General features: G+C 36.0%; 1 protein-coding gene across 1 annotated transcript; it reads left to right on the forward strand.

The window, feature by feature from the left end:
• Positions 1-646: 646 nt before the first annotated feature.
• LOC149170065 (uncharacterized) lies at positions 647-2162 on the forward strand. The gene is made up of 5 exons (XM_089427232.1): positions 647-776; positions 934-1055; positions 1144-1348; positions 1587-1809; positions 1935-2162. The coding sequence occupies exons 1-4, from the start codon at positions 707-709 to the stop codon at positions 1766-1768; spliced, it is 579 nt and encodes a 192-aa protein (XP_089283358.1). The 5' UTR covers positions 647-706; the 3' UTR covers positions 1769-1809; positions 1935-2162.
• The last annotated feature ends 11561 nt before the right edge of the window (positions 2163-13723 follow it).

Raw genomic sequence — 13723 nt, forward strand, 5'->3', positions numbered from 1 at the left:
CTAAATAAAAATATATATATATATATATATATAATCTAACCACAGTTTTATCAATCATTTCAATTATAAACTAAGTTATTTTTCGCTTTCGCTTAAACTCATCGATTAGTTTTTACACTTAAAGTCGCATAAAATTAGACTTTATCAAATTTCTAATGTCAAATGAATTTCCTAAAAAAAAACTGTAATCTTGATATTTCCCGAACAGAAAGTTGAACCTAACAATTCCATTAGAACAGCTCCGCATTTTTCGCGCGTTTCACAGCAGTTGCCGGCACCTCTGAGAGGGACTGCGTACCAAAAACTGAACGGTGACCGTAGGCGTAGGCCTTGCGAATTTATGGGTGGAACTCGAGGTCCCCCACTTCTCCGACACACGAAATAATGACGCCATACACACGCTACACCGGTGGTGTTTCCAGAGAATTCAATTTGTGCAATACCCACACATATTTCGCCCAAATTCACTGGAAAATTAGGTGCCAATCAGATTCGACGTCACCTAATTTGGCATAACTAGTTCGTCCTCTAAAGAGTCTCCACGCGGTTTGGCTGTTTATTGTCCAATCTTTTTCCCGTGTAATACAAGATCACAGCTGTCGATCTGTGCCCTACTTTTGCGAATATTTATATAGCTGCCAGGCCATGCATTTCCATTCAATTACAGAAAAACGGAGTGGTGACCCAGATCAAGAAAAGCAAAGAAATGGATTTTATCAGGCTTCTTTTGATAGTCTCCGCCCTAATTTCAGTCATAAATCTGCAAGGTGCTTTAGGTATGTACAGGGATACAATTGATTTCTTTTTTGGTTCACATGCTCATTGAGAATCTGTAATTGGCTTGGCTGATTGTTTTCTGATCATTAAACTGGCAATGAGATTGATAATGTTTTAGTTTAAAATGTACTTTCTCTTGGAATGATTGATGATCAGGTGGGATAATATGCGAGAATCTTCCAATGGAGGTTTGCGCGTTTTCGGTGTCGTCTGCTGGGGCACGTTGCGTGCTTGAGAAGTCCATTTTGAGGGATGGCAGTCTGCAGTATGAATGCCAGGTGAGCACCTCTGGTCATGGTATCTTGTACCCATTTTACATAACATTAAGAACAAGTAATTCACACTAAATTTAATAAATTTGCGCAGTCGTCTCAAGTTATTGCAGAGAATATTAAAGGATGGATAGAAACAGAAGAATGCATGAATGCATGTGGGGTAGAGAGATTGGCAGTTGGGATGTCAACAGATGCTCTAGTAGAAGGCGATTTTACCAGGAAACTATGCTCTCCAAATTGCTACAACAAGTGCCCTAACATCCTGGAGCTCTACTTCAATCTTGCCGCAGGGGAAGGTCATTATACTCATCAATATTCAATAACACAGATTTCTATGTGGATCACAGATTTCTGGCATATTCCACGATCAAGATATGTTAGGTCAATTATTTGGTGTCAATCATATCTATCAAATTTCAGAATATTCCGACAAACCATTTATTTAAACTTAAAAATATGCTTCCAACTCTGAATAGGTATGGTTTTCCTAGCAAGTTAACCCATGATTTATTTGTATATATACATGTTGTGCAGGTATATACTTGCCCCGCTTGTGTGAAGCTCACATAAGCGGAGACCGTCGGATGATTAGCGAGGCTATATTTGGATCAAAATCAAGCATAACCGCTCAATCATTTGCTCTTGCTCCTGCAACAATTGGTTTTGGAGACCTGAAAATATCTCCGGCTTCCTCCCCATCTGCCACTGGCTTCTAGGCAGAACGTTATTATACATTTACGCAACTCCTTCACATTACGTATACTCATCTCAGATCTGTTAAGAGTTGAAATAGATTTTAAAAAAATTAAGATGTTCCTCTATATGCAGCTATTACAAATCAATTTCTAATCATAAATCTCGTGCGTTATTTGTTCCATGCAGGTTTTAATTACCTAAAGTAGAGATGGTGGGCTGCTGTATTGTTTTTGAAGTCTCGGCTTTTAGTTGACATGATAGTTTTCAGGAGCAAGGGGCCCATAATTCTTAGACATTACGAATTAGATTGCGTTAAGTTTTTTCTTGGAGTAAACACATTCGAATCACCATTATTGCATATCAGTCTACGATCTGTTTGAGATGCTATGAATATATTATTTAAATTTGTAGAAATGATCTATTTTCAGATTCTTTTCGTGCGCTTAGCGTCTTGCGTGTATTTTGGATCTAATAAGTTGATTTACTGATACAAAGTATAGTTTGGTTCTGTTTATAAACTAAGCGAAATTCCCAAATCAAGTTGCTAATAAGATCTCTCCCATATATTTTACATTGGAGTTTGTGGAATCTCATATCTCCGTTCAAACACTTCTGCGTTTCAATAAACTTTTAACATTCCCAATAAATCAATTCTCAAAAGTTCAAGGAGGACTGTTACTGTTATATTTATATATAGAGAGAGAAGTAGAGTTCAAATTTTGTGCGAATGGTTTAAATTAAGTTTTGGAAGTATTATATTGATAGCATTGATTAATAGAAAAATAATATTGATGTGTGGGGTTGTAATAATAAAAAACATGTAAATGTGTAATGGTTAAATTATAAGTTATTTTTAAAATTTAAAATTTGTTTTTCATTATGAAACATAAATATGTATTAATTAAAAATCAGCAATTTGTTATAATATTATAATTATATATATTGATATATATATGTTTTTAATTTTTAACTCTAGATTTATTATTTTTATTTATAAAGGAACAAATTTTTTTAAAGTGCAATTGGTTAATTCCATATTGAGTGATAAGGAAATTACACCATTGAATATTGAAACATTTGAAGTATGAGGTTATATATATATATATATGTATATATTATTTTTTTAAGGTTAGATAAAGATATTATTATACAAAAGAATGGCACATCCATCCATCACCTAATACTTGCGCTCTGCACAAAAAATGATATCATTGGAAGATTTAATATAAACAAACCAATCCACTACTTACAATATGAAATATACCAAAGAATTCTGATAAGCATTGAGATTTCATAAATCTACCACATATAAACAAGGCGACCTCATGACTAAGAGAAATAGAAAATAAAATATATCTATAAGCCATGTCAATTAGAAGGGGAGTCCAAATGTATAGGAGGAGAAAGGTCTACATTTTCTCCTCTAGAAGTGATAGGGAGAGAAATTGTCCTTTTTATCTGAGTTGATAGTTTTTTTTTTAGTTTGTGCACCTTTTTCAAAATGTCATCAACATATAACAGGAGCTCCTTTTGTGTCTTTGAGCACTCCACAAGATTATGTCCCAGGAGGGTTTTGATGCACCAATATAAATCTATAGTTTAAAATTATTAGGTCTACTGAGACCTGGGGTTACCAATCTTTGGAATCCAGTTGCAAGTATCCATTTCTATATGCTAATTGTTTGAAGTGCACTACATCCTCCATATAAGGCACAATACTGTGAATTTTCATTAGTGTACTATAATTGTATCTTGCCATGGATCATTAAGCCTCCACTTGAGCTTTGCCTTGTGTGGGAGGTCGACCTCTCCTTCCCCTCTTGTTACTCGAGGGAGCTCTTTGTTGAGCCACAATGAGAGGAAGATACAAAATAAATTACTTGACTCAATTGCTATGAGAGGCAAATTCACTCCTCGACAGAGAACCCATAAATGAGGGGAGGAATTATTAGCAAGAACCTTAAATCAATGGAGCCAAAAGACTTTAAAATCCTTCCCAACCAGCTAGAGAAATAAGAAAACCCACCAAGGAGAATGCTACAATGAAAATGAGTTCTTGATATTACTCAGAACTATAATCACCCAACTTCCTTGGGTTTTTTTTAGGGAAAATGTGCCTTCCCCTTATTGAAATTGAGGTTCAAGAGTTGACTACGAAGCCATCCATAGGCCACCTAGGTACCCAAAAGCCACATAGTAAACTGCTAAGAGCAACTACTGTAAAAGAAAATTCTAGACCTTGATAGAGAACCCATAGCAAAGGAATAAAAGTGCCACCACACACCTTTTTCTAATTAAACCTGTTAAACCAACTTCTCCAATCCTGCTAGTGAAACTAAAGATCATGATGAAGAGAAGGATAAAACAAGACAAAGTTTCTAATGCTAAGGAGAAATGAAGCCACCTAGATTCCCAAGAGTTAAGTAAGGAAAATTTGTTTTGCCCAAAAATAAATTAAGGACATGAACTCAAGAGGAGAATGGCACTTAGGCCAATCCAACAACTAGAAGCCAAGTAATGGTAAACCTAGCCAAAGAACTAATTATGAGAGCACATAAAGAACACGAATTTGCTTGAGAGCCTAGACCTACAGTTGGTGAAAAAACCCCTCCAATTTCCAAACCAACAAACAATCAACCCCTCTCCCAAAAACACAAATGATGCCACCAAACTCTTTTCACAATCCCAAATGAAAGAATAAACCAAATTTTAATGGCATGGTGAGAGAAATGACACATAAAATCCATAATAGATGACTAAATTACATAAAAAAAAGAAGAGACAAAAATAGAAATTACTAAGAAATGGGCACTACAATATATTTTTGTTATTCATATTTTCTTAAATGCCACGTACAAGAAAGGAATGACACACATCTCTCTCTCTCTCTCTCTCTCTCTCTATGAATTAAGTTTAGCTTAGGTGGTTGGTAGAAATGTTGGTATCCTCCCACTTGTGTCCAATTCCTACATGTGACATATTAATCTCATAATGAGTATTTCTTGTAATGGGTTCTAGCCCTGTCATCCTAGTAGCCAATCATGATGTGTATCGAAATTACACAACCCTCATATGATTATACAAGTACCTAATTAAATAATATAAATAAACCTTTCTTTTACTTTATATATATATATATATATATAGCAAGCTAGGTAGATAGTGGATATTGATTTTTTTTTATCTACGGTAAGATCAAAATATTGTTTTATTATTAATATGTTTTTAAATGCCACACCTCAACGCCATTTTTATTGATTTGTTTATATATGTAAATATTGTTTTTCATATTAATTTAATTCATTGCAATTGTTCTGATCTTCATGATGGCTAACGTGCCTTGTACTATAAAATAATTTTACAAGTCTTGTAACAAAAGAGTATCATGGATGTAAATGTTGCGGACCTTCTCTAAAGGCTAGGTGTTCCAACCACCTATGAAAGCTAGTGTATGAATGCTCTGGGGTATTCCTCCTAAAAGAACACCCTTTGAGAAGAGAAACATCCTCTTTCAATGGTAAACCACATAGAACCCAAATGTCCGCAATAATGACAACAACTGAATGTCTTAGAGAATATGAGAGAAAGAAGTAGAAGGAGATTATGAAAATGGTTGATTCAACTGGGAAGCCTATGTTAGATGATCCAAAAGTATTCAACACCTATGTTGAGAAATTTCTTATTGGGATGAAAAGGAAATTTGTCTTTTATGAGCTCCCATATTGGGATCATATTAAGTTTTCCTACTTAGTACATCCCATGCATATATTTAAAAATGTTCCATCTTCTTTATGGAGGCACATATCATCAAAAGAAAATGACACATCAATGTTAGGAGAGATATTATTTCTTCAAACACTAAAAAGAAACATTCGCAAAGATAAGAAAGTAGAGGAGAGATTTGTCCCTTTTGGTCTTTCAAAGAAGGTGACGTCCCATGGATTTTAAAGAAAGATGATCTTTCCTTGGAAAAGGAATTTATAATGGGTTTGAGGGTGCCTTATTTATATGGGTCTTCACTGTGGTGTTGCTTCAATATGGAATACCATATGTCAGGGTTGAAATTGCATGACCATTTGAACCTTTTAAGAGAACATATGTTAAAAACATGATTTTATTATTTGTTATTATTTTTATGCAATGGGATAAAATGTAATTAATTTTTTCATGTGTTTACTTATAGTGTCATTATCCTCTCCTCATGTATGGGTGTTTCAACCATGACATCCCACAAAGACCTACAATGTGCCATATATAAATTATTTGCATTTGTACATTGGATCACATCAAAAGAGATTCATATGGCTATCATTACACAGTGGTGTCAAGAGATAGCTGAGATTGTTTGTATGTTTAAGATGGAACTGCCAACGAGTTTCATGGACTTGTAGGTTCATCTTCTAATTCTCTTAGTAGATGGGGTTGAATTAGTTGGGGTAGTTTCTTGTCATTGGATGTTCCTCTTAGAGAGGTACATGATGAAATTGAAATGTTTTGTTCGACAAAGGGAAAAACTCAAGGGGTCTATGGCAGAGGGGTACACATTGTATGAGTCTTTATATTATGCCATTGAGTACATCAAGAATATCAGCAACACATTAAGTGTCATGATTTGGGATGACGAAAGGGATGAAGACAAAAGGGAAAGGGAGCTTCTCCAAACGAATGGAAAAAGGTGCATGATAAATAGTAAGTGGCTTACCATTTTTCAAATTTCTACACAAAAATTCACATTAAACTTCAAAATACATATTTTGATCTAATACATGCTATATATGTTGGTTTGAATTCATCAACGAATTCAAAAATTGAAGGCATCAACAAATTCATTCTTTACAATTGAGAAGCAATACAACCATGGGTAGCTTTGTATGAACAAAAGAGAAGGAAATGGAATTGTGACAAAAAAGAATTCAGATGGTTGAATGGTAGACACGTGCCTTATTCTGATCTTTTAAAAGAAAATATGCAAATTATATGTCCCAAGAGTTGGGTTGCTAATCAAGTTAGAGGGAAATACAGTGCATCTGGCCATTACCCACGTGCTGAAGAGGATGCGCTAAACATAGGGAATGGGTGTAGCAAATCGATAATAATCTCTTTCTGTACATTTTTAACTTCACAATGCACCTTTGAATTTGAACATTTATATTTTATAATTTAATTACGTTCAAGTTCTTAGATACATGACACTATGATTTTTTCACTTTTTTATATGCACATTTTTTTCCATCTATGTTGGCATATGGACGTCATTTTTGCATGGAGGATGTCGATGATGGATGCATGACACAAGACTGTAGAGTGGAACTCAAGTTTAACCAGTCTAGTCATTATAGCCACCACGATCAAAACCTAATATAGGGAACGTTAGGGTACTTCAAAAATATACAAGAGATCACTAAAGTAGAATTCTCTTCATTCCAATGTGTTATTTTTAGGTGCAAGTGGTGGGACACCTTTGATTGAAATAATGTAAAGGAAGATCACGATAGTGGGATGATATTTATAAACTCTAGAAAGATGTGGCAAGAAGCTAGGGAGCCTTATGTTTTCCTCAAACACTACAACGAAGTGTTTTTTTTTACCCAGATGCGTTGGATATGGATTGGTGGTTCATATTAAGACACGACCCTAGATCAAAACATATTTTTGAGAAAAGCAATGTTATCATGCCAAGCAAAGAAGATAATCAAGGTGATGACAATGGAGAATGATATGTACTTGTGTTATTTCATCTTTTATACTATTGTTGTATGTTTTTGTTTAGTTTATGATCCAGGAGGATCTCGTCAGCTCAGTTACACAGGTTCAGTGTCGTCGACAACATTCAGTCTAGTGTCATTCAGTTTCGACAGAGTTGTTTATGGTTCAAGGTAATGTTTATGGTTGATATGGTTTTGCACCTAGTTGTCGACATGAGGTTGTCGTTAATTTCGCTAGGATATGATTTTCGACATGGGTTGATCATTTGCCTTGAAGAGTTTTTGTGTCGACATGTGTTTTTCATTCACCTCACAGGATTTGGGTTGTCATCATGCGATATTGCTAATGTTGCTTTGTGACATTAGGTGGTAAATGAGTTATTTTAAAAACCTACGCTTCAAACCCTAATACATATAAACCTAAGTCTAAACCATAACCTAATGCATTACCTATATACATCAAAATATGTATTAAACCTACATTTGAATACATTAAAAGGCCTAGACCTAAACCTATACCTATTGGAACTCATTACATTACAAAGCTATGACATAAAAAGACACATAAAACCTATGTATTAACTCTTAGCCTATTTAAATTACATTATAAAACATTACAAATAAACGATAACAGTCATAACCGTGGGCCTTAACCATGCGGGAGAAGACCACGAGATAGTTGACATGTGAGCAGAGTCAGTATGTAAGCCATCAGGGTTAGCGCCAGGAGTCTGAACGTAGCGAGACTGCGACATCAATTGTGACATGTGAACTAGAACCGTTGAAGGTTATGTCATTGCGACGGAACCACTAGGGAAAGCCACAACGGTCGAAGGTAACGTGGTCATATACAAAACCATCGAAGCGTTGTTAGCTGAAGTCACCGGAGGATGACTGCGGAGGTGGCAGCCTACGGTTAGACCGCAACAGTCACATGCTGACTTCCTCCCCTCCACCCGGTCAACAAACCATTTACGGTATTGGATTTAATATAAAGTTATTTGTGGGTTTTATGGTCGTTATTCGACATTAAACTAATGCGATGACCATGGTGTTATCCTTAAGGTGTCAAGACATGGATAGACCGAGGCCCAAGAACCCAAATTAGATAAAATGAATTCCTAAGCTCAGTGGAGGGAGTTCAAATGCACCTGGTGGGTTTTAAAAGGAAATTTTCTCATTGAAGTGGAAGGAGAGTGGTTTTGGATTTTGTATGCAGGTTCTGGAGGTTATAATTAATTTTGTTTTCAGTGTAACAAGAGCATCCAGAGTCAAAATTAGGAACCGTGATAGGCGTTGGAAAGCTAGTTTAGAGAGCTATCCTTTGACAATGACCAGAAGTGCCTACATGCACAATGAGTTCAATAAAATTTCTGTGTAATCAACCTCCTTGGTTTCAATCCTAATAAAGCGGTCGCCCGTCTTGAAAGTGGACCCGGAGATGTAGTCCATCGGGGACGAGCTTCGTAATCAATATTGTTGCTGGTATCACTATGTATTTGCTATTTTCACTACACTTTTATGTCTTATTACATTTTCTCATCTGTTGTAAAGTATTCTTGTTGAGTAGTTCTCACAGTTTCAGCACTTTCAATTAACATTCTATTCATTAATGGCATAATCAATTCTACATCAGTTTTAACATATGATCATTTCAAATCATATAATTTGGTATTAGAGCAGGTTGCATTTGTAGAATTTTCCATTTAATGTTAACCAGGTTAAAGTCGCAATGTGCAGAAGGAATCCTTGAGAAGATTGACCCCCAGAGATTGGAAAGTGACGAGTCGTTCATTAGTCGACCATGACAGGATCTGATGCAGGTGAAAATAATGAAACTAAGATGAGTGATCAGTAGTTTCAGCAAGCATTCTTGATTATGCAGCAGATGTTGGGAGAACTCTACGAAGACAAGAAGGCAAGAGATGCAGCTTCTTCTTCAAAGACATCGAATAAGGACAAAGGTAAAGGCAAGGATGATAAACCACCTTCATCTCCATCATCTCCATCTTCTTCTTCTTCTTCTTCTTCCAGTGAAGAATCTGAAATAGATAAGAAACCCAAGAAAGCATCTCTTTTGAAACTTGATGTAAAATTTGAATTACCTAGTTATGATGGCGAAATGAATCTTGAAAAGCTAGATAACTAGATTAAGCAGTTAGAAGTGTATTTTCATATTCAGAACATTTCTGATTGTAAAACGAAAATTTAGTTAGCTACACTTAGAATGGGGGGAACAACTTTAATTTGATGGGAAAGTAAAACCCAGATAGATGTAAAGCGAAAAGGAAAAGTCATCTCTTCATGGTCTAAGTTTTTAAAAGCTCTTAGAAAACGATTGAACTATCCTTTAGGATACATGCAACAAGCTGTTATTGATTGGTAGCATCCGAGGCAAGGTAAAGGGAAGAGTGTTCGGGAGTTTACTCATGGGTTCAGAAAGAAATCATTGGTGCTTGGTATTTCATTGGATACATGTGAAACTTTATTAAAGTACAACGACAATTTACATTAATATTTGTAGCATACATTATTGATATTTAATCCTGATGATTTTGATGAAGTGTGTGTTCAGGCCATACATATTGAATGAGGTGGAAAACCATTCAATTTCTCACCACAATCATCCAAAGAGTTGGAAATCAAAGATTCCAATGACAGTAAGGGGAAGAAAAATTTGAAGAGAAAGAGTTCAGTGATAGATTAGAAGGAAATACCTACTTGTTCTCATTGCCAAAGAATTGGTCATGATGAATCTAAGTGTTGGAAACTTCATCTAGAACTTAAGCCCAAAAAGTGCTTAAGGAGAAGGATGAAAAAAGGCATTTGCAGCAGTCCAGCAAGATCTATGTTCAAATTCAGGTGATGAAAGGAGGATAACTATTATGGTTACGACATGTAAAACTTCTGACACTGGTTCAAATTCGAAAACTATTGCATCTTCATCAAACATAAATCCTTCAAATGAGGATAAAAGAGTTAAATTGTTTAACATAAGGATAAATTCTAAGCACACAAAGATAGATACAATGTTTGACAGTGGATCACATGCCAATTTAATATCTAAATATTTAGTTAATATATGAATATTTAATATCATGATGACGAAATTGAAGAACTACTTTTGGAGAAATGGTCTCATACTAGAAAGGAGGAAACCAAAAAACCTAGCAAAGATTTTATTAATACAGGAAAGAAAGAAACCAAGAAACCTAAAGGGTTATTTTCTGCTGGTATCTCCTTATTATAGGTTCATGGATATATTCAGAAGGAGAAAATCATTGTGTCTATAAATCCTAGTTGCAAGCAAAATCTTATAAATGTCAATTTGGCAAAAAAAATGCAAGTTCCAACAAAACAAATGGAGCACACATAGGTTAATAATGAGGAAGTGCAAGTTTATAAAGATTTGAAGATGTCTATGGACAAGTATGTATTGCATTCTGATTTTTATGCTTTAGATATGGCTAATGTGGATGTTGTTTTGGGATACCCTTGGATGGAATCTATGGGTACTATCAATATTAATGTGCAGAAGAAATTCCTGAAGCTCTGGTATAAAAAAAAGGAAAATTACATTACAGGATATGTCCATCAATAAACAGGTAGAGTCCAAGGAGGCTAAAGCAGAAGATGCTCCAGGGACTGATAGATCAGATGATGATCCCTTAATGGTCGAAAACCAAACACAAACATCAAACTGAGTACGAGAAAAATAGGTAGAGTCCAAGGAGGTTGAAGCAGAAAATGTTACAGGTACGGAAACATCAGATGGGGAATCCATGGTTGAAGTAATATTGGGATATAAGCAACAACAACAGATGCCACAACATGTACCAAATACCAATTAGGCTCCATTAGGTGGTGAATTAAAGAAAGATACACCATTTTTTAAAACTTCAGCATATCACCACCGACATCACCCCGCAAGAAAACAACCTACAAGATGGCAACAAATCAGCAACAAGGACAACAACCCCTACATGATAGATAGAGAGGGGCTAGGATCCACCCACAACACACCAACATAGAAGAGACGCTAGGATCAACTTCCATTTCAAGCGAGCCAGGCACCACCTAGATCAAGGGTTCACCTTTCCCTTGGCCGGCTAGATGCACGTGCATGGTACCAGTGGACTACTCTTTTGAGTAGATCTTATTGTTTGTGTTCTTCTTATGTTTCAGGGATGAAACATGTTTAAGGGGGGTGGAATGTAGTATACCTAAGAGGGATAGCATGGGGTACAAAGGGAGGTACCCAAGGGAATAATGTAGTAATGGGATGGGCCATAGTAATAAATAAAGTGGTTAACCTGTATCATGTAAGGGACCACAAGTAGTTAGCAATAATGTAATAAACACATTGTATTAGATAGATGGTATTGAGGGAACCATGGTAATGACCCATGGTATTGTATGTATGAGGCCTATATAGAGGCTAGAGATTCCCCACAGAGAGAGGTCAAGGATTATTTTATGAACAAGCATATGGCTTGTGGAGTGTTCTCCTTCCTTAAGGAGTGAATATATGGTGTTGCCCTACTTTAAGGGTTTGATAAATAAAGAAGAATTTCTATCTATATTCAAATCTTGTTATTTTTGGTGATTATTTACAGTTATTGGGTATATTGGTATCATTTCATATATTTGCAGGTCTAATCTATAACAACCATGTTCATAATAGGTTGTTTGACCATCATCGCAAGTTTTTCATAATGTAGATGGATGTAACAGGTCACCGATTCAAAATGTGCCATGGTTAACATCATCATGGTCATCACTTTCTAGTGATTGATCGAATGGAATTGTACATCACCAGGGCAAGGTGGAAAGTGAGGGAGCTCTAACCTCGTCGACTATTTGTTTAGTCAAAATTTGTTGTCCAAAAGCTTTCAAGTGGAGAGGATTGATCCAGGAGGATCTCATCAGCTCAGTTACACAGGTTCAATGTCGTCAACAACATTCAGTCCAGTGTCGTTCAATTTTGACAGAGTTGTTTATGGTTCAGGTTGTTCAGGTAATGTCTATGGTTGATATGGTTTTGCACCTGGTTGTCGACATGAGGTTGTCGTCAATTCCGCCAGGATATGATTTTTGACGTGGGTTGATCATTCACCTTGTAGATTTTTTGTGTCAACATGTGTTTGTCATCCGCCTCACAGGATTTGGGTTGTCAATGGGTTGTCGTCATGTGATGTTGCTAATGTCGCTTTGTGACATTAGGTGGTAAATGGGTTATTTTAAAAACCTAAGCTTCAAACCCTAATACATATAACCCTAAGTCTAAACCATAACCTAATGCATTACCTCTATACATTAAAATATGTATTAAACCTACATTTTAATACATTAAAAGGCCTAACCCTAAACCTATACCTATCAGACCTCATTACATTACAAAGATATGACATAAAAAAACACATAAAACCTATGTATTAACTCTTGGCATATTAAAATTACATTACAAAACATTACAAATAAACCATAACAGTCATAATTGCGGGCCTTAACCACGCAGGAGAAGACTACGGGATAGTTGACATGTGAGCAGAGTTAATATGTAAGCCATTAGGGTTAGTGCCGAGAGTCTAATCGTAGCGAGACCACAACATCAATCATGACATGTGAACAAGAACCGCCAGAGGTTATGTCACCGCATCCGAACCACCAGGGAAAGTCGCAATGATCGGATGTAACGTGGTCATATGCAATACCGCTAGAGCATTATTAGTTGGAACTGCCGGAGGATGACTGTGGAGGTGGTAGCCTGCTGTTAGACCATGACAATCACATACTAACTGCCTCCCCTCCTGCCGGTCAACAAACCATTTACGGTTTTGGATTTAATATAAAGTTATTTGTGGGTTTTATGGTTGTTATTCGACATTAAACTAATGCAATGACCATGGTGTTATCCCTAATGTGTCAAGGCATGGATAGATGGAGGCCCAAGAACCCAAATTAGATCAAATGCATTCATAAATTTGGTGGAGGGAGTTAGAATGCACCTGGTGGGTTTTAAAAGGTAGTTTGCTCATTGAAGTGGAAGGAGAGTGGTTTTGGATTTTGTATGCAGGTTCTGGAGGTTATAGTAGATTTTTTTTTTCAGTGTAACAAGAGCATCCAAAGTTGGAATTGGGAACCATGACAAGCGTTGGAAAGCTAGTTTAGGGAGTTATCCTTTGACAGTGACCATAAATATCTCTATGCATATTTAGTTCGGTCAAATTTCTGTGTAATTCACCTCCTTGGTTTCAATCCTAATAAAGC

This window comes from Pinus tabuliformis, chromosome 4_2, assembly GCF_031772625.1.
Source record: "Pinus tabuliformis cultivar Carrire ecotype Pingquan chromosome 4_2, CPIR1, whole genome shotgun sequence".
NCBI classification, from domain to species: domain Eukaryota; kingdom Viridiplantae; phylum Streptophyta; class Pinopsida; order Pinales; family Pinaceae; genus Pinus; species Pinus tabuliformis.